General features: G+C 45.1%; 1 protein-coding gene across 2 annotated transcripts; it reads left to right on the forward strand.

Moving 5' to 3' along the window:
• On the forward strand, positions 1-25,972 carry dicer1 (dicer 1, ribonuclease type III). Of its 2 annotated transcripts, XM_079175204.1 has the most exons (30): positions 1-136; positions 3,197-3,242; positions 3,406-3,516; positions 3,672-3,886; positions 4,035-4,197; positions 4,336-4,466; positions 5,616-5,750; positions 5,842-6,002; positions 6,149-6,317; positions 7,284-7,756; positions 7,964-8,096; positions 8,780-9,022; positions 9,171-9,325; positions 10,215-10,347; positions 10,500-10,575; positions 10,695-10,834; positions 11,288-11,467; positions 11,604-11,817; positions 11,929-12,082; positions 12,165-12,347; positions 13,183-13,288; positions 13,702-13,877; positions 14,811-15,576; positions 16,461-16,613; positions 17,573-18,208; positions 18,391-18,646; positions 20,666-20,934; positions 21,860-22,022; positions 22,203-22,278; positions 23,128-25,972. In XM_079175204.1, the coding sequence occupies exons 4-30, from the start codon at positions 3,773-3,775 to the stop codon at positions 23,291-23,293; spliced, it is 5,724 nt and encodes a 1,907-aa protein (XP_079031330.1). In that variant the 5' UTR covers positions 1-136; positions 3,197-3,242; positions 3,406-3,516; positions 3,672-3,772; the 3' UTR covers positions 23,294-25,972. The 2 variants fall into 2 exon arrangements, with proteins under 2 accessions (XP_079031330.1, XP_079031329.1); XM_079175203.1 differs by lacking the exons at positions 1-136; positions 3,197-3,242; positions 3,406-3,516; positions 3,672-3,886; positions 4,035-4,197 and having other exon boundaries at positions 4,350-4,466.
• The last annotated feature ends 1,134 nt before the right edge of the window (positions 25,973-27,106 follow it).

The raw sequence follows: 27,106 nt of genomic DNA on the forward strand, positions 1-27,106 counted from the left end.
GGCTGAAAGGAAGGGGTCCCACCGTGGAACGAGTAGCCACCAAATCGGAACAGCAATAGTGACTGGCAGTGAGGATATCTAACGAACGATTTCAAGTATTTTTAGCCGAGACTATCAATTGAAACGCAAACCTCAGGTGAGATTGTGTACAGAATGATATGACTCGTCTTCGTGGAATAACGCTACTCTCTCGAGCATGTGTTGGCCCTGCTAGCTGTTAGCTTGCTAGCAAACTGGCTCGCTGACATGGTGATGGTGCATGGTGGCTGTAGTCACTGTCCAGACGTTGTATTGCGTTACACGCTGTACATTTTGGGTGAAGCCATATTTAAGTGTGGCTCTGTAAGTCTCGCAGTCGGTAAGCACGCTCAGACGTGCATACCTTCGGCCATCAGAATAGCCAGGTCAAGAACTGGTTCCAGACAGGCGCAATCCGTCGGATTTACCATTCGCTAGCCATGCTAGGTTAAGCTACCTTGGTGGACGCTGCAAGAGGTTTTCCTAATGCCATGTAAGAAGCTAATAGGCTGTCTGGGACATTATTTGGTTACTTAATTTGTACTAAATCTTTCTTGGCCTCAGCTAGCGTTGAGATAACAGAAGGTAAATAAGCTAATGTGCCATATGGTAATGTTAACGTTGGTGCTAGCGTAAGCTAGCCGTCCCCCTGTTCATACTTTGCCACCAGTAATGAGGCCATGGCTCTTGAGAGGGGTCGTTGCTCTGTAGCGTAAAGGTAATATTAAGCAGGCATCTGCTAATATTTAACTAAATTGCATTAACATTGTGGTAATTTGTATTAACGTTAGCTCAATGCTAATAACGTAAAATGCTTGGCAGAAATTGAGCTGCTTAACTTTAGTCGCTAACTAGCTAACGTAGCCAGTGTTACTCAGCATGGTCTCTGCGAGTAACTGCAACCTTAAATTAATGGCCAAGTGTCCAGCTGAAGGCTTGTTATTGGCATATGTGGGTTGATGCTTACATGTGGAGAAAGGAGGCTGCCAAGAGTTAATGACAGCCACTGGATATGAAGCAGTGATCATGAACGGTTCTGGCCACTGTGTTCTGCATGCGTGCTGCTCGGTTTAGCTGCCTTTCCTCGCTTGTGCTAAACTGTTGGGCAATGGCAGATGTGTCGGCTCGTCAATGTGAGCTCACAGGTGTGAAAGATTCAGACTGACGTTAGGATCGACGTTACTTTCAAACACTTCTTGGTAAATGTTGCTGTCATATTTAGAAAGTCTTTTTTCCCATTTTATTCCTTAGTCTGTCTGCATTGGACCAAAGGTATGTCGCTCAAGTTCTATTGTGATAAACCTCTTCTCACTGGCATATACTGACTCTTGTTGACATATGCCAGCGATGATTGTGTTATGCCACTATGTGTGTGAGCGATTTGTTTTATTAATTTAACCCATACGCCACTGACTGATACCACCTTTCACCATCATTTACAGGTGACCTAACCTAAAATAAATGCACCATTTCATCTGTATACCTTACAGTTACGTTTATTGTCTTGAACTTAAGTATTTTTGTCTGGATATGTGCACACTTGGTCCCCCAGCAGGTTAGATCCCACCAAAGTATAGCATTCATAAATCATCTTGCAGTATTATATTACAGCATAAGTAACTTGTTTTTATACTGCACAAAGCTACGGCAGTGGCGTATGTCAGTAGGAATTAGATGAGTGGGGCTCGATTGTTTTAAGAATCAAGATTCTTATCTTCTAAAGCTTTTTTCTTTCTACATACATTAACTAGACATTGCATTTGAATATACAAATGATATTGAATTGTGAAAGAAAAAGAAGCAGCACTGCCGTGACTGTCTGCCTCTTGGCACTAAATGCACCGCGTGATTGGAGTCACTCGATGTGTCTTTCATGAATTTAAAATGAAATGCCACGCTGGGTCACCGTGACAGCAAGCGTTGCCTCATGTCATGCAAACAAAACCACGTACCCGCCAGCTGTGCGCCCAAGCTCGGACTGGAGACCGGTCTTATCTGGTGTACAATTTAATTTCTAAATTAGCAAGTTGCTGAGAAATAAAAGCCTACCAATTTTATTTCTGTAACATTTACATTTTTTTGTATAACTTCCTCTTGCTATTCTTTAAGTCACTGAGAAATACTTAAACCGTTTTAGTAGATTGAGTTTATTTGAGCAAGTTTAGCATGAATACATTTGTATGTTTTCATTATTGCAATCAGTTGATAAAAACGTTATCAAAAATAGAAGCTCAACGATATTATACACTTACTCAGCTTTCATGCCATTGTTTCAGCCCCCCTGTGTAATGAATAGAAATGGGATCACACCCCTCGTAAGCCTAGTTGTGACTACTGTGTCTGTGTGCCTCTTTGCCAGTAGAACAGCAGCAACATAGCAATACAAACAGTAACAGTACCACTCAGAAGACATGCAGTTTTCTTCAAGGGTATAGTGGAAACAGTGGAGCAAAATGCTTCACCTCCAGAATAATCAGCAGTCCTCCTGATTCAGATGTGTTAACTGTACTTCTTATAAGATTCTTTGCAACAATTTCAAACTTAACCGATCAGCAAATAACAGACTACAAAGTTAAACGCTCGAACGGAAGCGCGTGCTCGTGAAATGTTCAAATTGTATTCGTAGCGCTGCAGTAGACGTTTAACAAATTTGAAAGTAACCATTTTAAAGATGCAGCACCAAAGAAGCGGTTGCCTTGGTTCCTGCAGATGGACTCCATCACATCTCGGGCCGCATTGAGGTCCAGTTATGTTAAACCGGACTGAGCTTGAGCCTCCTATTCTGAATTCTTTACCCGCGTGTTGACAACTTGCACATTTGAGATTTGGCCAGTGTTTGAACCAGCAGTGTGGTTCTGTTCTGGATCGACACGTTTCTTTGCGCGAGAACTCACTTCGTTACACTGTTGCACTTCGTCCACGGCGCAGACCAACAACTCATCAGGTTAGATTTGATTAACTGTTTTTAATCACTCGCAAATGAGAGCCGCTCCATTACTCTAAAGACTGGCTCCGGCTGTGGGGCTTAGCGGTACTCTCAGTCGAGTCCATTATGGGCCGGCTCGTCTCAGTCTAGTGACGGGTCCTTCTTCCCTCTGCTCGATGTACCTTCGTCAGCATCTGGCACCCAGCAGAACCATGCCATTCTCATTTTGCGCTCTGCTTTTTGTCTTTGCAGAGCTGAGGACCCAGTCCCAATCCCGACACTTCCCATTTGTGCAGAGGTGAGAAGTTACTCTGTGTACTATCACAGTATCAGCACATGAGTAACGGATACAGTCTCTGTGGAAGCCAAGCTACCCCGAGTGCTTCCTCTACATTTAAAATTCATGGCATTTGGTTTGAAATGGATCGGTATGTCAATGTTTTCTGTTTTTGGTTTCTCAGGTCTATTTCCAGCTAAATGTGGGGGAGCATCAGGAGTTGATTGAGAGATATTTTATCATGAAGCCCAGATTAAGTGTTGTCTGCTTATCCAGAAAGTCTCAGTTATTACCTGTAAGTATATTTCCTCATACATTAATTCTACGAGCATTATTACCAGATAATCTTCCATTTCAGCAGCCCCTCTGCCTTTAGATGGCGCTCTGAGGCCAGTGGGCGGGACTAGCTGATCTCTAGTACGTTAACGCGGTCTCCTCTTCCCCTGCCAGTGAACTTCTGATCCGAAGAGGATGATGAAATGAAATAAAGTGGACGACTGGAGGAGCCCAGCCCCCCCCCCCCCCCCTCCTCACCTCCACCTCTTTGAAGCATGGCAGGCCTGCAGCTTGTCACCCCTGCCACCTCACCCATGGGGCCTTTCTTTGGTCTGCCATGGCAGCAGGAGGCCATCCACGACAACATCTATACACCTAGGAAATATCAGGTGAGGAGGCGGCCGTTCCACATGGATGTTAGATTGTGAATGCATACAGGCTGAAGGTGTATCAAAAGCTCTTCATTGCTGTTCTTTTGTATTGTATTCACTTTCCTCCATTAGCTCACTGTCTGTGGACCTGTACCTTCCTCCACAGGTAGAACTTCTGGAAGCAGCTATTGAACATAATACTATCGTCTGCTTGAATACTGGCTCAGGGAAGACCTTTATTGCAGTGCTTCTAACAAAGGAGCTCTCCCACCAAATCCGGGGACGTTACCAAGAAAATGCAAAGCGGACTGTTTTTCTGGTGAACACAGGTACAGCACACAAAGTTTTCCTGTCACTTTTGTGAACTGTAAAATGCATTTTGAAACCAGCATTGTTGCACGTAGTCGTTTTACATTTAATTGGATCTTTCCAAGTAGTTTACTGTTTCCCTGGTCTGTGTTGTACAGCTCTGTCTGTAGTTCAGCAAGCAGCTGCAGTCAGGACTCACTCTGACCTCCAAGTGGGAGAGTACACAGATGTGGAGGAGACCTCATCATGGACTGACCAACGGTGGAGTCAAGAGATAATGGAGAATCAGGTGTGCTGATCGGTGTTTGTTTTAATACGTTAACACTAGCTACATGCTCACAGAAATGCATTATTTAAGGCCTACAGTTTGGCTCGCACATGCACTGGATTAATTACACAGTTTAACCGTCATAATGTGAAATGAAGCTTTGCTGCCGGTCTTCTGACCACGAGAGCAGCATTGATGCTTTCTGGTCACTGATCGCTGATGATGAAACATTGTAATCAACACTCGTGTGTTTAAATCGGCAGGAGCAGCACAGGAGCTAACAGCTAATGGACGGTGGTTCCATTGTTTAGCATTATGATGTGTTCAAGCTCTCATCGGTAGAAATGAGTATTGGGGGATGCTATTGATGATAAATCCTAATGTTATCACGATGTGTTCTAAGGTAATCTTGTAAAATGTAGTTTTGGTGATAAACTTGAATAAATCCAGTTGTTTGAAGGAGAATACAAAAGATATTAGAGATGAATTATGAGCTGTTTAACCTCCGAACACTAGCTCTAAGCACATTATATTTCATCGTTAAAACTATTACTGACACTCTTTTCTTTACTAATGGTTTGATTTGGTGTTTTTATGCAAATAACCACTATAATTGACCATAACAAATGAATAGGTTAACATTTAGAATTTGTGACGATTTCAACACTGACTTCAGAGTGGTTGAAAGGATGTTTTGGGACTGTGGTGGGGAAAGAAAATCTGAAGCTTTATACATCAGCTGCTTTAGCAAAACGACAACAAACACAATCTGTCCTGGCCAATGTGGCTCATTGACGATTTGCAAATAAAAACATGATCGGGGCATCTCTAAACATTTCATTTGCTCCCTTCTTTCTCTGCCGAGGCACGAGTCTTGTGATCCGTTCCCCCCACGAGTGCACCATGATCGAGCAGCCACCACAGAGTGAGCTTTATCTAACTGTCCTGCTAAACTCCTAAAATACCTCCCAGTCTCATGTGATCTGGTAAGAGCCGTAAGATACCAGTGCGCTACAGAAGTGTCCATCCTCCCATCCTCCCCAAAGATGTGCTATTGATGCGCATCACTCAAACAAGCAGCACTGTCCCTGAATGTCGTTCCACAGTCGGACTGAATCATGGTCATCACTGCTGACAATAACATGTCCTTCTCAACCTTCTGCTGTACAGGTGCTGGTCATGACTTGCCACATATTCCTGCACGTTCTGAGGAAGAAAATCTTACCTTTGTCTAAAATCAACCTGGTGGTGTTTGATGACTGCCACCTGGCCATCACAGACCACCCTTACTGTGAGATAATGAAGGTGAGATGGTGGTCGCAAAGTCAAATTCACCTTCTTTTTCTTCTTTGCCAAGAGATTTGTGAATGACCTGCTCTCCTCTCCCTCTGTGCAGCTGTTTGAGGGCTGCTCGTGCAGTCCCCGTATCCTGGGTCTCACGGCCTCCATCCTGAATGGGAGGTGTGACCCGTCAGACCTGGAGCACAAGATCCAGAATCTGGAGAGGATCCTGAAGAGCAACGCTGAAACTGCCACTGACCTTGTGGTCCTGGACAGGTAACACTAGGGAGTTTCACAAGTGATTTCACTGATCACTTTGTTCAAACAGAGAGTAAAATCATCTGAGGGATGAGAATCAATGACAGCCAAAGACCAGCATGCCAGTGGCAGTGACTCCCAAGGTGTACGTTTTTATGTTTCAGATACGCCTCTCAGCCTAGAGAAGTGGTGCTGGACTGTGGCCCCTACGTGGATAAGAGCGGCCTCTCTTCCTGTCTGCAGGCAGAGCTGGATGAAGCGCTGCACTTCCTGAGTGACTGCAACATATGCGTTACCAGAGAGGACCGCGATCCCACGTTCATCTCCAAACAGGTCAGAGCTACAAAGATTGTAGTGTTTCATTCATGTGACGTCACCAAAGAAGTCCTAATTTAATAAAACGGCTTCCATGATAGGTTTGCTGAGAAGCACAAGGGATTCCTGCTCAGGATGTCCCTGACTATGACCACAGGTGCTCATTACTGTAACATGTTGAATATGTGCTCGGAAACGCTGTCTTTCAGAGGTTTGCTGAAGTGTTCTTTGTAATCCTCTTCAGAATAATCCGGACTATGACCGTGTCAAATTTGTTATTAAGTTATTTTACTGTGTCACTCCAAACCGAATTGAAAAGTTGGTAATTCGCTGGCAGCAGTGCCGAGAAAGAAGGCGTATTAAACCAAAAGGTGATGTAGGTTAAAAAAGAAATGGTGCATGTCATTTTAACCCTGTGAAAGGAATTTCTTGTAGTTAGAAATCCACATCTTTCATCTTGTTGGGGGGGGGGGGGAAATAAAGCTTGTTTTTTGTGTCACTGGGACATTTACAGCTTAAAAGTATTTACTGTTGCACTATGCAAGGAATGAAATGCAGAGTCAGTCAGAAGAGAAATGCTTTCCTCTCGTCCTAAAATGGTCCTCAGTCGATACCAGAATACTTCCTTCTTCTGTGCGGTACACGAGCAGTACCTCAACCAGGGCCTTTTTGAGGAATAAGATGTCCCTGGAACTTAATTTAGAGCCTGGTCCCTGCAGTCGAAATATGAGTTCCTCAAAATGTCCCTTGGGGAGAGTTCCTGCTGTTGAAAAGTGTCTATAATCCCTGGGCCTCTGGAAGCCACTGCCCCTGCAGCACTGACATTTTGGTGACAAGGACGATGGCCCAGCTGCTAAATTTAGACCTAGTTTCCTCTGGTCAATATGCAGTTACAGTTTATGAGTTCATAAAGAGTTTAAGACCATAAGTGGGAGAAAAACCCCCAAATCCAACTGTTGTTCACACTGTCTCTGTCCTGTCCAGATCCTGGGGGACTGCCTGGCCGTGCTGCAGGTTCTGGGTCCCTGGTGTGCAGATAAGGCCGCGGGCATCATGGTGCGGGAGCTCCAGAAGTACATCAAACACGAGCAGGAGGAGCTCAGCCGCAAATTTCTGCTCTTCACGGACACCATCCTGCGCAAGGTGCACGCCCTCTGCGAGGAGCACTTCTCGCCCGCCTCGCTGGACCTCAAGTTCGTCACCCCCAAGGTCCTCCGGCTGCTCGAGATCCTGCACGAGTATAAGCCCTTCGAGCGGCAGCAGTTTGAAAGCGTGGAGTGGTACAACAACCGCAACCAGGACAACTACGTGTCGTGGAGCGACTCCGAGGATGAGGACGAGGACGAGGAGGTGGAGGCCAAAGAGAGGCCTGAGGCAAACTTTCCCTCGCCGTTCACCAACATCCTGTGTGGCATCATCTTTGTGGAGAGGCGGTACACTGCTGTCGTCCTCAATCGGTGGGGCTCCGTCCTTTTCTTTGTGATGTTTATTATACTTTCATATGTGGCTGTTGCTGACCTTTTAATGTGAAGTAAACGTCTTGTTTTAACCAGAACCGTGACCCTGTTAAATACACGTGGTTTATTTCCTGGAACACTGCAGCTGAGAGAGAGGTAGTAAAATGTCAGAGTCAGTGACTCACTCAGTCTGCATTTCCTCCTCAGTCTGATCAAAGAGGCGGGGAAGCAGGACCCGGAGCTGGCTTACATCAGCAGCAACTTCATCACCGGCCACAGCATCGGCAAGAACCAGCCGCGGAACAAGCAGATGGAGGTGGAGTTCAGGAAGCAGGAGGAGGTAAACAGGCATCACTCACAAGAATATCCACAGTGCACTGTGCACTCTACCCGGTAGCTTTTTGCAACATATTGAATTATTTTGAACATAATTGTATTACACTTTAATGATAACAGTCTCAAAGCCAATGCAATAGGCTATATATTAGACCATGTTTGGCTTAATACATAATTGACCAAACATATTGAAATGTGCCAAAGATGTGCCAAAGATTTCTATCAAGAAGTGATGCACAGGTGAGGGTTTTTTAATATTCGCCACACCAGTTATGAGAGCCAATCCACACCGCCCAAAACACAACCGACCCCACCCTGCAAACTGCCAACTTCACGCATTGTATCAGCACCATTGTGAGGATTGAGAGACGAGGCCACTGAGCAGCTGCAGCGGTCCAGAGCGCTCTCTTTGTTCATCCGCGGTGGGAAGATCCCGCCTACATTATAGTTAACATGACGTTCTTTATTGTTGAATAAAGAACAATTAAGAATCTTGGAATCACCTGTTCCATTCAGACCCTGTTTCTGGTGCTGACAAGATCCCATAACAAACTATTGAAATAATGTGGGAAGCTTGTGAATGTCAAACAAAATGTTGAGTTGTTCTATTATCTCGTTGGATCAAATTTCTCACTGAGTATCAAAGCAGTATCAAGACTTTGTGCCCCGCCCCCTTTTCATTCTCAGGTTCTGCGCAAATTCCGGGCTCATGAAACCAACTTGCTGATTGCCACCAGCATCGTGGAGGAAGGCGTGGACATCCCAAAGTGTAACCTGGTGGTGCGGTTCGACCTGCCCACAGAGTACAGGTCCTACGTCCAGTCCAAAGGCCGAGCCCGAGCACCGGTCTCCAACTACATCATGCTAGCGGACAGTGAGAGGACCAGAACCTTCGAAGACGATCTCACCACCTACAAGGCCATAGAGAAGGTGACTGTTGCTCTTTGTCTCGCTTGGTTCAGTCAGCGGTTGATTATTTCAATGATGTCAGGAGAGATTTAGAAACTGTTAGTTTGAGCTATGTTGGTAGATATACTATATCATGTTGTGGTGACCATCTCATTTGACTTGTGAGCAGATCTTAAGGAACAAGTGCTCCAAGTCGGTGGAGGTGAGTGAGTTTGAAGTGGAGCAGGTGCTGGACGACGACAACATCCTCCCACCCTATGTGCTCCACTCTGAGGATGGAGGTCCGCGGGTCACCATCAACACAGCCATCGGACACATCAACAGGTAGAAGAATGTTTCTGTGAAGTAGGGCTGGGCGATATCACGGGTCAATAATCTATTTAGGCCATGCTGCAATATAGATGTATATCTAGATATTTTCAGATTTACTGTTTGGTTTAACTAATCTGAACACTCTAAGGTGATGTACCATCATTCTTAAGTCAGATTGGTCTTTGGAAATATGTTATTATTGAGTTTGATTAATTATTCAAACGTTGGAATTCAATTTTTCTCTGAAATACATTTTGCAGACAGTATTTTCAAGAATTCAGTTTATTTCTTCAATATATATATTCATATTCATTTAGTTGCATTTATTTACAGACTTTTTTGACAGACTGAATAAATGTGAAATTACATTCACCAGAAGGTGACTTTTATTTTGAAGTCTGTAATTACCGTAAAAGTACCGCAAAACAACATAGGGGTTAGTTAGACAGACCCCTTCCATCCCCGAGATACGCACGCACGTACGTATGTATGTATGTATGTATGTATGTATGTATGTATATATATATGTATATATATATATATATGTATATATATATATATATATTGTATGTGTGTATATGTATATGTATATATATGTATATGTGTATATGTATATGTATATATATATATATATATTGTATGTATGTATATATGTTACAGTATATATGTTACAGTAACATACAGTTACATATGTTACAGTAATTAGAATGTACAGACATCTTAAAGGGCTACTACACTCTAACTCATTTCATTACATTGCAATAACCCCACCAACGTTTTCATCATCAACATTTTCTTTCTTCACCTCCATGGCGCTCCCTCAGGTCAAAAGAGTTCAGTCATGTATGTTAGTTTTCCCACGGCCACACTTTCTGAATGTCTCCGTTGCTCTGGTGCTCAGGTACTGTGCCCGGCTGCCCAGTGACCCATTCACCCACTTGGCACCCAAGTGTAAAACTGCTGAGAGGCAGGACGAACGCTTCCAGTCCACACTCTACCTACCCATCAACTCCCCTCTGAGAGTCCCTGTGAAGGTGAGGATGAACATCTACGCTTTAAGAATTTCAGTAACGGTCACATCCTACAGCAGGCGAGCCCTGACTGTTCAACACTTGAGTGATTTTGTCAGAGTACACGAATGCAGTGTATAATCCAGACACTTCTTAACCTGCCACTGTCTTTACAGGGTCCGACAATGATCTGTGCCAGACTGGCAGAGAAAGCAGTTGCACTACTATGTTGCGAGAAACTACACAAAATAGGTAAAACCTCAATTGAAATGTTGCAGATGTATGAGTAGTACAAAATATTCCCTGTCAGCCACCATAGAACGTTCTCCTGCATCTGTCTGACCTTGTTATCCTTGTTCTCCTCCTCCCAGGTGAGCTGGACGATCACCTGATGCCGGTGGGTAAGGAGACGGTGAAGTATGAGGAGGAGCTGGACCTCCACGATGAGGAGGAGACCAGCGTACCAGGCCGGCCCGGCTCCACCAAGAGGAGGCAGTGCTACCCTAAAGCCGTAAGAGAGTCTCGTCCGTTACAGCTCGAGTTCCCTGACTCTGTGGATGAGAAACACACACTCAATAACAATACAAACAACAATACTGTAGAATATATCCTACAAATAATTCTACTCGCATAGGAGGACGAGGAGACGCCGAGTGAGGTAACACCAGGAGTACAAATATTCAGCACTCATGGACTCATCTCCATACAATTTAGTTAGTGTGTGATTGTGCTGCTTTAATGACACAAGTCCGTGCTGCATACAGACGGAGAAGTTACAGCCCCCCCCCCCACGCTCGCTGCAGGTTGAGTCCCTAGCTTTGGTGTACCTGTAATGACGAGGTCATACGCAAAGCAAACCTTTTTCGGGCGCATACTTGTTTTACTAATGCAGAACAAATGATGTAAATGACCAATTAGCAATTAGGAATGCTCCTCTAGAGTAATTTGTTGTTGTCCTCTTCAGATACCAGAGTGTCTACGGGACAGTTACGCTGTACCAGAGCAGACGTACTACCTATATGTGATCGGGATGGTCCTCACCACCCCTCTCCCTGATGAGCTCAACTTCCGCCGGAGGAAGCTCTACCCACCGGAGGACACCACCAGGTGCTTCGGCATCCTGACCGCCAAACCCATACCTCGAGTACGCCACCCGGTTAACACCTTTCAGACCAGACTTAACATGTTTTCACCTCCTTTATTCACTCATCCAAGGAAAGAAATGTCTTCAGTGTCGTCCTCTCATCATCGGTTATGGGTGGTGCTTTCCTTCTGTCCAGATCCCCCATTTTCCGGTGTACACCCGCTCGGGCGAGGTGACCATCTCCATCGAGCTGCAGAAGTCTGGCTTTGCACTCACCACCGTGCAGCTCGACCTCATCACCCGCCTGCACCAGTACATCTTCTCCCACATCCTCCGCCTGGAGAAGCCGGCGCTGGAGTTCAAGCCCACACTGGCCGACTCGGCTTACTGCGTTCTACCTCTGAATGTCGGTGAGTAGAATCGCTCTCGGTCGAGCCCGGTGGATGGTTTTGTCCGTGTGGAGATGCTTATCAGTGCTCTCTCTCTCTCTGTCTCTCTGGGCGCTTCTTTGACTCCTTCAGTTGGGGACTCCCACACTCTAGATATGGACTTTATGTTCATGGAGGACATTGAGAAGTCTGAGGCCCGCACCGGCATTCCTACCACTCAGTACACCAAGCAGAACCCCTTCACCTTCAAGCTGGAGGACTACCAGGATGCTGTTATCATTCCAAGGTACCATGGTTACTTGTATAAATGCTCCTGATGTCACTGGTTTGAGCTACATAATGACTGTCTCACTCTCCCTCCCTCCCAGGTATCGTAACTTTGACCAGCCTCACCGCTTCTACGTTGCCGATGTGTACACAGACCTGACACCGCTCAGTAAGTTTCCTTCGCCAGAGTACGAGACGTTTGCCGAGTACTACAAAACCAAGTACAACCTGGACCTGTCCAACCTGAACCAGCCGCTTCTGGACGTAGACCACACCTCCTCCAGGTCAGCAGCACCGGGACCCTGACACTTAGATATAACTGTGAACCGCTGTTCATTTGGATGTTTTTTATATAATTACACTTCAACAGGTGGGGGCCCATCGGCCCTGTGCGGCTTGTGGGTGTGACGGCACCATTGAAATCTATATAACCTATGCGTTTATGATTATGTTGTTTACTAGAGCACAAGCAAAGTGCACCAGATTTGAAATGTAGTCTAGAAAATGTAGGGTGAAAATTCATTTTTCCCTTTCATATCACAATATACATCGCAGAAAAAAACTGACATTTCATTTTTTTTTTCAATATCTTGCCCTATGTTACACAATGTGTTCAATGGAACGCCACCAATTGTACACACCAGCCTGTGTTTTGCAGGGTTTTCAAGTAGTATAAAGCCTTCAGTGTCCTCAAGTGATGTCACTCGAGTCAGCTTTGGTTGGAGTCAGAAAGAAGTGATACAACCAGACTCCTGCAGCCTGCTGCTCATCTCTGCTACACGCTAGTAGAGGCTCCAGGATACATTGGCTGCTACTAGCATAACCACACCTGCATCTCCCACCAAGCTCCTTGCAGACCAGTTGCATTGTGGGTAATTAAGAAGCCAGGTTTTGACAAGGGAGACAAGTGCAAGGAATACATAACTCGATCACTCTGGATCTGCACTGTTTTAGGAGGTTTTCACAATACTTTGAGTCAGTCCTTGAACCGGAGTCTTCTCTTATATGATTAGCAAAAGCCAAATTTGTCAAAAGCCCCAGTGTAATGACAGCACGTTGTACGTGTGTGGTGTTCAGACAGGCCTAAAGCCGAGGCTCTTGTTTTCTTTGTGCTCTCAGGCTGAACCTGTTAACCCCTCGGCACCTGAACCAGAAGGGCAAAGCCCTGCCCCTCAGCAGTGCAGAGAAGAGGAAGGCCAAGTGGGAGAGTCTGCAGAACAAACAGGTAATGGTGCCTCTGTGGTGGAAAACACAGCCCCCTCATTCATTTCAGTGAGTCCAATAACGCACCGCGTGTACACTGTAATTGTAGAGAAGGGGTCAAAATGAGTTCTGTGGGTGTAATAAAGATGTCTGATGGATCTGTTAGTTAAACCTTCCTGGTCTACATTTTCACCAGAAAAAGTAAAGTCAGGCATACTCGTCTATTGGCAATGGAAGAGGAGTCTGTCACCTACTTTTAGTGGCTTTCCCCCACTTTAAAAAACCCATTTACGCTCTAGTGGAAACCCATTTACGCTTGGTGGAAAGAGGGTATGTGTGAGTGTGACCACCTACAGAAATGAGTTTCAGCCGCGTCACCTTCCAAACAGTCTGTCCTTCAACAGTCCCGGTCTAAACTACTGTTGTGCTTGTCAGATCCTGGTTCCAGAGCTGTGTGCCATCCACCCCATCCCCGCCTCCCTGTGGAGGAAAGCAGTGTGTCTGCCCAGCATCCTCTACCGCCTCCACTGCCTTCTGACCGCCGAGGAGCTCCGAGCCCAGACAGCCAGTGAAGCCGGAGTGGGAGCCCGGACCCTGCCCCCTGACTTCAGGTCCCCGTCACATACATTAACACATGACTTCCTAATGATACGTTCACTTATTGCATTTGCTGAATCAGGACTTTGGGTCCCCCTGAAACCCAAACAGCTGTTAATATCTACTACTCGCACAAGCGCGAGTTTTACCTGGAACGTGTTTCTGCAGAGCACCATTTGCTGTCAGCTTTTTGTCGTAGCATTCTAGTTGGTTTACCTCGGTTTGCCGGGTTAAGGAAGCTCAATGGTACACAAATAGTGTGAAGTGGTATGCCGAAGGTTTAACTGAAGTCGGTTATATATGTGGATACACTTCTAATATTTAATTTGATCTTGAATCTTTTCATCATAGCTGCATATATGCAGGCCCACTCAATCGTAGACGACACAACTTTAAAGCATATAATTAAAGAGCTTGACCTTTTTTTTTTAAAAAGGTCAACCTATTTTTTTAGGCCTCCGCTCGAAAATTGCATTCCCATTCTAAAAAGAGTATCTTTGCAACCACAAGGTCTATTTGAATAATGTTGGTGTTATAATAAAGGGAACACGTGTGAGATTTGTTCAGATGCGTAAATATCAGTATATATGTTACTGATTGAGAGTAAATGAAGATGGGACACAGCACAAATTGAAAAGTTTCAGGTTTGCCTAAAAAAAAAGGAAACACTTTCAGGATGATTATCTCTTTGGAATGATGCAGCTGCAGGTCTAAACATCTCCCAAATCATAGCTCCATATGTGAACGGTCTCTCTGCAAACTTTGACTTTGATAAAGTGAAGCAGAACGAAATTAGAGAGGTTTTAGTTCAGGCGAGGTCACCAAAATGGTCATTTTGGCACCACCTGTGCCATTTGAATTTTGTCATGTACCAAACTATATATTTCTATAAACTATATGTTTCCTAGCATCCTAATGTATAGATGGTGTGTGTGTGTGTGGGGCAGGTACCCAAACCTGGACTTTGGCTGGAAGAGATCCATCAACAGCAAAACATTCATCTCCTGTCCCGACTCCAGCAGTGAGGACGACGAGGGTCACTGTACGCACCAAGAGACTGAGAGCCCTGACCCTGATCCCCTCACTCAGCCCAGTAGTCACCCCTCTTCCCAGCCCGAGCAGGGGCCCCAAGCGGCCCCCGAGCCCGGAGAAGCCTCATGCACGAGGAACCTAACCAACGGCACTGCCCTAGTCACCGACTGTGATGACGACGGCCACCACGACGAGCACCTTCACCAACGTGACAATTGCCAACGCTCCCAGCCCAGCTCCCCTGGGCTGCAGAGTCCTGAATCAATGCAAACCACTACCTCAGTTCCCTTGCAGCCCTCTCACGGCTCGAAGAAGCCCAGCTCCAGTCATCCGCAGCCTGGTGATGAATGTACACCGGGGAGGACCTCACACCACGCATGTAAAGCTACCTCAGTCTGCAGCTGGGCAGCCACGGGTCCAGACGCCTCCACAGCATCTTCTCCTGATCCGGCCGCTGTCCCCCAGCTCGAAGTCCAGACCGGAGACACCCCCAAAAGCCTGGGGCCCAACCCGGGCCTCATCCTGCAGGCCTTGACCCTATCCAACGCCAGCGACGGCTTCAACCTGGAGCGGCTGGAGATGCTCGGAGACTCTTTCCTCAAGCACGCCATCACCACGTACCTGTTCTGCACCTACCCCGATGCTCACGAGGGGCGGCTCAGCTACATGCGCAGCAAGAAGGTGAGACAGTTCATGACTTATTATGAGGACGACGGAGTATCAAAAGTGAATTGACAGTTTATTGCTTCTGTGAATGCTAAAGTTGTGTCGCAGTAGCTGATTGCAACAGTTTAGGAAAACATGCACACAATAAAAAAAAAAAAGAGAAATCTGATATTTGTTACATTGTTTTTCAGGAGCTTTCACCCTTATTTTGAGGCCTTCATCAGCGGAAGTTTGCTCATTTGTCTCACATGATCACGCTGAAACCATGGCAATGAAGCAAACTCCTCCCACTCTAGAAGTCCTCACTCTTTGGCTAAAAGCTCCAGAAAAACCGATTTACGTATTTACAGAAGCGTTATCTTCCTTACTTGTTTGGGTGTATGCCTGCCTGTAATTTACAACTACACGCTGAAGGACAAGTGTGACATTTTTTGCATGTTCAGCTGACCCGCTGTGCACTGACTATTATCCTTCCAGTTGCACCTCCCCTTTATTGGAATTAGTTGATTCATGAAAATGACAATTGAACGTTTTTCCATTATTAGTGACAAATATCCTTTGTCCGTGTCGATGTGTCCTTGAGCAAGACACTTAACCCCAACTGCCTCTGGTGTGCGAATGTTAGATACTCCTGATAGGCAGGTAGCACCTTACATAGTAGCTCCTCCCATCAGTGTATGAATGGGTGAATGTTGACATGTAGTGTGGTCAGAAGACTAGAAAAACGCTATACAAGTACAGTCCATTTACAGGTGAAAGCAGACTCAGTGCATCTTTTGATTGGTCAGCTCTTTTCATTAGTTTCACTAAATATCCAGGAAACAATCGCAATCGATGCGTTGAAGTCATTGACGATGGCGTGCACAGGTCTCGACTCATCCTCTAATCCTCTCCTCTAGGTGAGCAACTGTAACCTGTACCGTCTGGGGAAGAAGAAGGGGCTCCCCAGCAGGATGGTGGTGTCCATCTTCGACCCCCCCGTGAACTGGCTGCCTCCTGGCTACGTGGTCAACCAGGATAAGAGCAGCACAGACATACTGGACTCGGAGGAGGTCAGTGGCTTTCATGCTTCTTCTCCACTTTATACTGCACTGCAGAGAGAGGAAATAAGAATTAGCAGTGTGTGATAAAGATAAAGTGTGTAAGAGAATGCTTGTGCTTAGTGAGCACGTTCATGCATTCATTTCTGTCATGGATCTTGTCAGTGTTATGATGTTTTAAGCCCACTAGAGGGCAGGCTTTCACCTTGTGAGGCAACACATGTTTGAGTCTAGACTCTCTAATATATTATAATAAATATAAAAACAACATGTAGTGCTATTACTCTAAGATGATGATGATTATAATATCTCAATGTAGCATTTGGTACAAAAAGGCAGCTTAATGTGACTAAAAGACAATTCCAGGTGAAGAATTCAGAGAAACATACAACATCTCAGTTTATCATAACTCACTGCATACACAGTCAATGACTGCCGTCGAAAAGTCCTTCTTGTTCTGGAGGCTTCCTAGCTGAGTGAAATGACCCGGAAGTATCAAAGTGGCAGCCGTGATAAGAGCCGATCCAATTCTCTGACTGCTAAGGAAAGGTGCTCCAGTGCTTCCTTTCTTATCTCCTTTAGCATAGGATACACTGGACCATCCTTTACGAAAGAAAGGAAGATAATGGCGCCCCACAATTCCTTGCGGCAGCAACTTCAAATATATTTCAAACGTCTCCTGTGTCAGTTACGGTAGAAAGTTGTCTCTCGAACTCAGTATTCATATTTGTGAATAAATGTTTAGCTTTTTGATTGATGAAAACTGCTGGAAATTGTTGAGCTTTCAAAGAGCATTTTAGTGACATTTGCATGTGATAAATAATTGTCTTTTGATTATAGACACCCCCAAAATGCAGTCTAAGCTTTCAGGGGTCTGAAGTGTCAATCAACTGTTTTTTCCACACTGACTGGCGTCCTTATGAAGTGTAGAGATGAACATTTTAACGATGATGATTGCATCCATCATCCAGGCCAAAGAGGATCTTCTGGGCAACGGGCAGCCTGAAAATGACTACGATGAGGACGATGAGGAAGGCGAGGAGGTGGACGAGGATAGTGAGCTGATGCTGAAGGACGAGCCAAAGGACGAAGTCAACATGGAGGACGATCTGGAGTACTACAAGGAGCACATTAAGTTCATCGACAACATGCTGTTGGGATCTGGTGCGTTCGGTAAGAAGATCTCGCTGAGTGGCTTCCCTCCCCCTCTCGCCCCGGCCTCAAGCTCCTCCCCCTCCACGGAGTCTCCGTACGAGTGGAAGCCCCCCAAGAAGCCCCACCACCCCACCGCAGCCCACCAACCCTCGGAGCCGGCGCCCAGCGCGCCTGCTGCAGAGGAGTTCGACTACAGCTCGTGGGACGCCATGTGCTACCTGGACCCCAGTAAGGCCGGGGAGGAGGACGACTTCGTGGTGGGCTTTTGGAACCCGTCTGAGGAGAACTGCGGTGCCGAGCTCGGCAAGCAGTCGATCTCCTACGACCTGCACACGGAGCAGTGCATCGCCGACAAGAGCATTGCTGACTGCGTGGAGGCGCTGCTGGGCTGCTACTTGACCAGCTGTGGAGAGAGAGCAGCCCAGATGTTCCTCTGCTCGCTGGGCCTCAAGGTAAACATGTACTTCGTGATTCAGCAATGGTACCGGCTACTAGCGTGGGGCTAGTTCATGAGAGAGCAGGCATTTTATATGACGGACAAAGTGGAAACTCTGCAACATGACTTGACGTCTTTGTGTAGGACGTTTCACAGCTGTCACACAGGTATTAAGAGTTGTTTTTTTGATGACATCAGGTGTTACCGTTGGAGAGAGGGGCCCAGACTGGAGCAGTGGTGCAGAGCTGTCAGATCACCGCCATCGACCTGTGCTACGGCTGGCTGAAGATCCCGCCCCGCTGCCTGCTGGACCATCCAGACGCAGAGCGAACTCTCAACCACCTCATCTCCGGCTTCGAGAACTTCGAAAGAAAGATCAACTACACCTTTCAGAACAAGGCTTACCTTCTGCAAGCCTTCACCCACGCTTCCTACCATTACAACACCATCACAGGTCAGACTTCACCTCACAGCGTCGGTTTACTGTACAGTGTTTGGGGATTAGAAGTAGCATCTGGTTATGAAAACTGTTGCTGGTAAAGGATGTCGAGGCATTGAGACATGAATCTTTGTTTAGATTAAATGTTATGTTATATATGTTATGGACGATGGCAAAAATTCCATCCTGTCCACCCCTTGATCCATTTATACATCCACACATCCATCCATCTAGATACGTCTATCCACACATCTACACATTCATCGGTCCATCCAGATAGTCTATCCCAGAGGTAGCACCTGGTCGCCCGCAGAGACCACACGAGTCGGCCGCAAGGCATGTTCTAACAATAGCACTAGTCACCATGGAGCTCCGTCTAAAGATTTTAGATGCTGTTGTAGATTTAAAATGACAATATTTAATATAAAATGTTAACTAAATAAATGTATGTATATATGAACTCTGACCTTGTCTGAAGTCAAAGTTCAATATTGTGCGCATGTCAAATCGCCATCTCACTCTCTGAGCTGAGACAAGGAAGCGGGCGCAGCTACGATGGGGAGCTACGAAGCTAGATGACCCCCCCAAACTAAAGAAAACATGGCAGAAAAGTGAAAGAAAACATACTATTTACACAGTGATTGGGAGGAAGAGTTCTTGTTTACGACACTGAAAGACAAATGTGTGTGTCTCATTTGCGGGGCAACTGTTGCGACGGCAAAGCGGCACAATGTGGAGAGACACTTCAGCACGTGTCCCAATAGCTTGCATGCTAACTACCCACCTGGCAGCGCACTACGGACAGAAAAAGCTCGTGACTTAAAGGCAGCTTTGGGCAAACAGTCTTTTTTTCATGAGGCCGGTGATAAAATCACAAAAAGCAACTGAAGCTTCATTTAGAGCTGCACATTTTTTGATGAAGAACAAGAAAGCCTTTCGGACGGGGAGGTCTTGAAAGGAGCAATGATGATAGTTGCAAACACTGTTCAAAGACGAGAAGAATGGTCCTGATGCCATCTCCGCTCTCTCTGATGTCCAGTACGATGGTGAGAAGAGTGTCGGCTATATCCGAAAACTTGACGGAGCAACTGGACCGGGATCTGGTTCAGTGCAGGTGGTTTAGCATCCAGTGCGACGAGTCCGTGGACAGCACCAGTACAGCTCAGCTGATGATGTTTATCCGAACGGTGTTTGAAGTCGTCCTGACACTTCTGCCCGTGAAGACAACGAGGGGAATAGACATCTACAATGCGGTGAAGAGGTTCTTCGTGGAGAAAAAGGTTCCGTTAGCAAAGCTGGTGTCTGTGACAACAGACGGGGGCTCCTGCCATGACGGGCCGGCATGCAGGCTTTATTGCGCAATGCAAACGTGACCCAGACTTTCCAAAATGTCTCCATTACCACTGCATCATTTAGCAGCAGGCGCTATGTGCAAAAGTGACCGCCTCTGATCATTTGATGACTCCTGTGAAGATCATAACTGGCATCTGCTCCAAAGCCAAACAACACAGAACCTTCAAGGTGCTGTTGGAGGAGCTGAGTTGAGCGCGGGATGAGTTGAGAGTTGAGAGTGAGATACGCTCAGTAGAGTTTGTGATAATTGTCTGAGGGTTTGTGACACTATTCAGATTACCCGTGGTCATTTGACTGTGACTCAGAAGTAGAGCGGGTCGTCCTTCAATCAGAGGATCGGCGGTTCGATCCTCCACTAGTCCATGTCAACGTGTCCTTGGGCAAGACACTTAACCCCAACGGTCTCCCGTAGCTGTGCCTGTGGTGTGTGAATGTTATAGCCCTGATGGGCAGGTAGCACCTTACATAGTAGCCCCTCCCATGAGTGTATGAATGGGTGAATGTTGACATGTAGTGTTAAAGCGCTTTGAGTGGTCGGAAGACTAGAAAAGTCTATACAAGTACAGTCCATTTACCATTTTATCCATTGTTAGTTTGTTGTTAGTCAATTGTTTGTGCTTAAATGTTGAATTCAAATGTCACCTCCCCACATGTATGACCGTTTATTTTGTTTCTCTTCAGACTGTTACCAGCGGCTGGAGTTCCTTGGCGATGCAATTCTAGACTACCTCATAACAAAGCACCTTTATGAAGATCCGCGGCAGCACTCTCCAGGCGTGCTGACCGACCTGCGCTCAGCACTCGTCAACAACACCATCTTTGCCTCTCTGGCCGTCAAGTACGACTACCACAAGTACTTCAAGGCCATCTCGCCAGAGCTCTTCCACGTCATCGACGACTTCGTGCAGTTTCAGCTGGAGAAGAACGAGATGCAAGGCATGGACTCCGAGGTGAGTCCTGTTCCGGTTCCCAAAGAACCCGCAGCTAGCATCGGTACTGAACAACAAAGCCCTGCAGGAAGAAACCTAATCTTTGCTGGAGTCTTTTTTTTTTTGCTGGAGTAGTTTTTTTTTAACTCCCTTAAAATAATAGTATGTATTAAAAAAAAAAAAAAAAAAGGTTCTGTCTAAATAACAAGGCTGTCAGTTTCTAGGAGTCCGTTTCATATGCCAATGCTTTTAGCAGTTGGATTTAATTAGCCTGGAAATGACTATCTTGGCACCAGATCTCCTCTCGTTCTACTGGAGAGGTACTCCTCTGCCCCAGGGACAGCAGGCTCATACGCTAACATACTGACAATCCAGCTGAAAGGAATAAAGAACTGTACTGCAGGAATACAGTATGGTACCACTCACTGTTCACCATTCGGCTCACTTCTCATGACTACGTGATGAAGCTGTAAATGTAGCATGTAGTCTGTCAGTGAATGGTTTAAAGAGCAACTTAACGCTCCCTTCATATATTTATAAAATGCATTAAAACCCAGACTCTCACTCACTGTCTGCATTGGACGTGTTTAGGGTTGCGAATGATTGTAGAACTTCCATGGGAAGTTTTGGCACAATTTCAATACAAACATTGTACCATACAATAGTGAACTTATTTGCGGATGAATAAACATAAAAGAGCCATACTAGGTCTTAGTGCTGGGCGGTATGACCAAAGATGTGTATCACGGTATATTTTAAGATTCTGCCGGTTTCACGGTATATCACGGTATTCTTTTTCCTTGACTGTTTTTATATAGGTTTATAATGGCTTATTCTACTGTCGGGAGTACATAGAATATAAAAACATTTTAATGTCATCATGTTTAACAGAAAAGCATTCTGTCGTGCTGATTCAAAATATCCTTTTGTGTGTTTTGGCAACCAGCTGCGTCGCTCTGAAGAAGATGAGGAGAAGGAGGAGGACATCGAGGTCCCCAAGGCCATGGGGGACATCTTTGAGTCGCTAGCCGGAGCAATTTACATGGACAGCAGGATGTCACTGGAGACGGTGTGGCAAGTGTATTATCCAATGATGAGGCCACTTATAGGTGAGGAACAGTGAAGGCACATTGATTTATGTACGCATTCATTCTTTTCCCAGTCGTGATTGTTGGGCAGTTCGTGCATGAGTGGGTGATTAGCAAACATTCAGGATTTTTTCCAGTTGGGTGGACATGAAAGTGTGAGGATGTTTATGCCGACGTCTTTTTCTCCCCTCACCACTCCAGAGAAATTCTCTGCCAACGTGCCACGCTCTCCTGTGAGGGAGCTGCTGGAGATGGAACCAGAAACTGCCAAGTTCAGGTAGGAGACCAGCACCTATGACGGCTTCTGCTATTACGTTTATCACACGGAAGATGTTATGGAACATATTCATTGTAGCTATGCACAGATACAAGGATAGGGGTTAATGACTGTTTAAGACGTCATTGTTAATGTAACTTGTGGCGTTGTGAATTTCAGTACAGTTTGAATGTTTCATGAACATGAGCTCTGAGCTTCTGTCACAGGAAGACGTTCATTCATTCATGTCCAGTTGCTTATGCTCGCCAGTTATTCCAGTCATTGTTTATCGTATAATTTTTGTCTATGAGACTCAACATTTCCCTCCAGATTTTTCACAATAAAAGCCCGGGAAAGGGAAATTAGACTTTCAGAATCCAGAGAGCTGAGAGGGTTCGTCTGTAGTATCCTTGTAGTCCATCAGTGTGCAAACTAAGAGATGTACCTGAATAAACTGTTCATTTTGGGAATATATCCAGCCCTAGACCCCCTGGAATATTTAGAATGTGAAGCATCAGTGTTTAATAATTTAAATGAACTGAACAGCAATTCTAAAAGTGACTGGATTAAAAAAAAAAGGTTTTCATTGTAAAATGGAAATATTTCTGTCTGTTAATTATGACACAAACAACTTGGGATAAAAGAAAGGAAAAGGACAACAATACTGTCAATTATAGGAATAAAAGCATCCAAAGTACAACTACTGGTGTCACCTATCAAGACAACAGGTGACTGGAGGAAGTGTTGAGTCGGCATTGTATTGGGAAGATGAGATGTTCGGATTACGGTCCATCTTTGGATTTGGTTTCTGTCATCTACAATGTGACACCCTGTTAATGTGACACCCTGTTTCCGTTCCTCTGTGTGCAGCCCTGCAGAGAGGACGTATGACGGGAAGGTCCGGGTGACGGTGGAGGTCGTCGGTAAGGGCAAGTTCAAAGGAGTCGGCCGCAGCTACCGGATCGCCAAGTCGGCGGCAGCGCGACGAGCTCTGCGCAGCCTCAAAGCCAATCAACCTCAGGTCCAAACCAACTGAGCTCTCAGCATTAGCACCTAAGCTACTGACGCTAACGGTGGGAAGAAGAAAAAAAAAACCAACACCAGCTTCCCGACAGCGCGACGCCAGCCCTGCATCCTCAGCCCCGCGACGGCACAACCGAGGAGACGCAACACAAGAAGCAGAACTGAGCTCTCAACTGACTTCACATCAGATCTTTTTTTTTCTTTCTTTTGTTTTGCGCAAACACAATCTTTGCTTTCCCGCTCCGCTTTGTGTAATCACATGAGTGCTTTATTAACGTTCAGCAAAGTGTTTAAAAGGTCAGGTCGCAATGTCTATTCCTCACCGTTTGAGTTTGTGTTTTTGCTTAAATTCTGTCAATGAGATGAAGCTTATGCTTATTGTGTAGTATTAGATTGTACATAGTTCAATCAAAAGGTGTAAATCAAAGTATGTAGGAAGAACAAAACAACAACAACAAAAACGCTAAACTCCTCAGCCTGTGCACTAGTGCCAGTCAGCCCGAAGGCGCTAACGGCAGACGTGGCTAACGGACACCCGGTGGCACTTCTGTCTGAAATCTGTCTTGAAATGGTATTCTTAATCATTTTTGCACTTATTCCATTAGGGTCTGTTACTTTGAGAATTGCGTGGTCACGTTGACACCAAAATCATATACGTAGCAAAGTATATAAATATATATATAAAAAAACAAAAGATACATTAATGATATTCTTGGCCTTCGATGCTAAGACTCTCCCTCATATCCTGCAAATCGGGATAGGAATTTCAACATTCCCAGTTACTGTAATTTAAAGTAGTTTTTAACCGCACTTGAGGTTGCATGTTCTTGTAGTTTATGTATAAACCATGACAACTGGATTGCTTCTATAAATGTTCTAAATCTATGGATATATCTAGAGACTCTGCATTATCTTGATGATTTGGTTCAACATGTTTTGATACAGACGGTCGGTCGGTCATTCTCGCGCACTAAATGTCTTTCCACGGAGCCAATCATCCGGTTTTGATATGAGAAGAGGAAGACGTACACGCGTTGATATGCTGCAGACTTTTCTACATTGTTTACTCGTGTTAAGGCTCAGAATCTTTCTCAAATACAGTCTTCTTTTTGTGAAAAAGGCCAATTCGTTCCCACTAGTGTTCCTCACATCCCGTGTCTACCAAAGCTGTAACCGATGTGACACTACGAGTCTGAAGTCGATTGCTCCGGATTAGGATACCAGCTGTTTTCTGTTTTTGACAAATTTAGCTTCTCTCTAAATGTCCCTTTTTCCCTCCCCTCATCCATAAGTCCTTTTTCACTTGAATACCTCAGTTAATTGCATGCTTTTTCTTGTCTTTGTTTTTTTTTTCTTTTTTGTTTGGTGCTATGTTTTTGTATTAAGCTTGAATTTCTCCTCTTTGTTTGCACTGTAACTATAATACCTCTTTATTTGACCTTTTATTTTGGAGATCTGTTTGATTCGGTTGTCCCGTTCGTCAGCCATCAAGCTGCAGAGGAGAGCTGCGTCGTCGTGTCTTCCCTCTCATACTTGAGGTCGACACTGGGGGGGGAGTCAGTCAGTCAGTCAGTCAGTCAGTCAGTCAGTCAGTCAGTTATTATTATTATTATTACGTTTTTCTCATTCGCTAGATATTAATTTCATCAGAGAATCTGTTTCTGAATTCTGGGTAAAAACAGAGGCTTGATTTATCAGATGGGTAAATGCTTGTTGAGATAATCAGATTGCACTCGTAAATGTTGGATTTCTCTGAAAAGTACAGGCAGAGGGGAATATACTTGATTTCTAACTATCTTCATGAATTAGGACTAAAAGACACCTTTTACCTGCGTGGTTTCTAAACTGTTAATCTAGCTATTAGAAATGTAATTCAGTCGTATAATCCCACCAACAGGTGCTTCTACCTCAAAAGACAAGAGCCGTTCAGTAGCTCTCTCTGACGCTGACAGACGCTGCAGTCTGTTTACTCTGCGAACCAAACCGCCGGCGTCAAACACACACAGTATACAGCAGACTTCTGTTTCACTGAGTCAGCAGTTCTTCACAGTGATTTGTCTTAAAATGTCATAAAAGCAAACGACACTCATTGTCTTCTCTGTGGGCCATTGTAGGTACAACGAGATGAATAAAACTACCAAGACATGTGACTGTCTCCAGATGAAGATGGTATCTGATATTCTCTGGGATTAAAGGCATACATTTACCAGAACACAATGGGACATTCTCAGAGATAATAGTCATGATCTTTTTAAATGTATTTTCACAGAGTAGAACCCCCCCCCCCCGCCGCCATTATTTATTTGACCTACAATGGCCCGAATACGCCAATTCTTCCAGGTTTGAGTTAGATATAAACCCGATTGCAAGAATACAGTTTTTTTTTTTTGCCTCATACAGTTTAAAATATTAAAGTGAGGATTTGTCAAAAACACATGTGAGCTCGGTTGCACCATGAAACTTAAGTTTGTCTCTTTATACAATCGGTTAAAAAGAGTGCAGTCTGTCATTATTTCTCAAGTCCACCTGTGTAACTCTTTGATGTGCATTTAGTCCCCGTTAAGAGAAATAATGTCCGACTTTAAACGTACTTAGTGTATCTGGCCCTTCAGTCTGTAGCGCACACACACACACACACACACACACACAGCCATTTAGACTTTCCCACCGGCTCAACACACTAATTATCTGTACGTCTCTGAAAGGGACGGGGGGGGGGGGGGCAAAAACAGAATGTGAAATTACTCATACGGTGCCACACCCACTCTATCTCTGTCTGTGACTGATGGAAATAAGGATTAATCTAGTCTAAGTGGCATCAGTATCCAACAGCCTTGTATGTTTTGTTAAACTGGGGGGGTTGTAAGTTGAGGTAGTCAGGGCCGACTACGTTTTCTCGTACTGGCTATGTTTTTATTTTTTTTTCTACATGTAGCACAATTGAGCATTGCACTTGGGCGCCATACTTTACCTCATGTCAGTGTGAACGGGAGTGAAGAACAGAAGTGTATATATGATGCCGTAATGTTAAGAGGACTAACTTGTGGCTCATGCTTTGCTGCTGTTTCAATTGCTGGTATTACACAAAGCTATTCAAAGAGAGAACACGGGGCTCTGGGAGGGGGAGACTAAACGTGCCTGTTGGTTATCATCCGACAAATACACTGTTAAGAAAAACATGTGAGGACACTGTGTTCTCTGACATCCTGCCTTAAACAGCTTAGAAAAGAATCAGGAGTCCAATCATGACTTGAAGGGTGAAGTGACACTCTTGGGTACATTTTTTCTCTTGACTACTTTGATATGGACACGTTACCAGAGAGATTCATGCTACTGCTGTGGTGTGTTGGTCTGGCACACAGGACAAACCTCCCCCAGCCCCCTTTTAATCGGGACGTCCGGTCACCGAGCAGCAGAGCACCAGCAGAGTGGAGCTAAACAGATGGAGCGATGAACTGTCACCAGTGTGGGGAATTATGGGCCATCACAACCTGCAGCCGATGGTTAAGAGACATTGGAATAGAAATTGAACTCCTCACTCATACTGTACAACGGTTTGCGGTCTGCACCTTATGGATCATAAATACCTTTAATTATGTTTGTTTGGATTTTTTTCCCCTTTTTAAAAAAAAATAATTGTAGCCCAGTATATCTACAATAAAAGTAATGGTATGGTCATTCACCTCTGGTCCTGTGGGGTTAATTCAGTGTTTTGCAGATGTATATATATACAGTGAATTGTCCACAATGTCTCAGCTACTACTGGCAAATATTTCTATGAAATGTACTGAATGTGGGAACTCATGTTCTCCCTGATCCTCCCTCT

The sequence above is a fragment of the Pholis gunnellus genome, assembly GCF_910591455.1.
Source record: "Pholis gunnellus genome assembly, chromosome: 15".
Taxonomy (NCBI): Eukaryota; Metazoa; Chordata; class Actinopteri; order Perciformes; family Pholidae; genus Pholis; species Pholis gunnellus.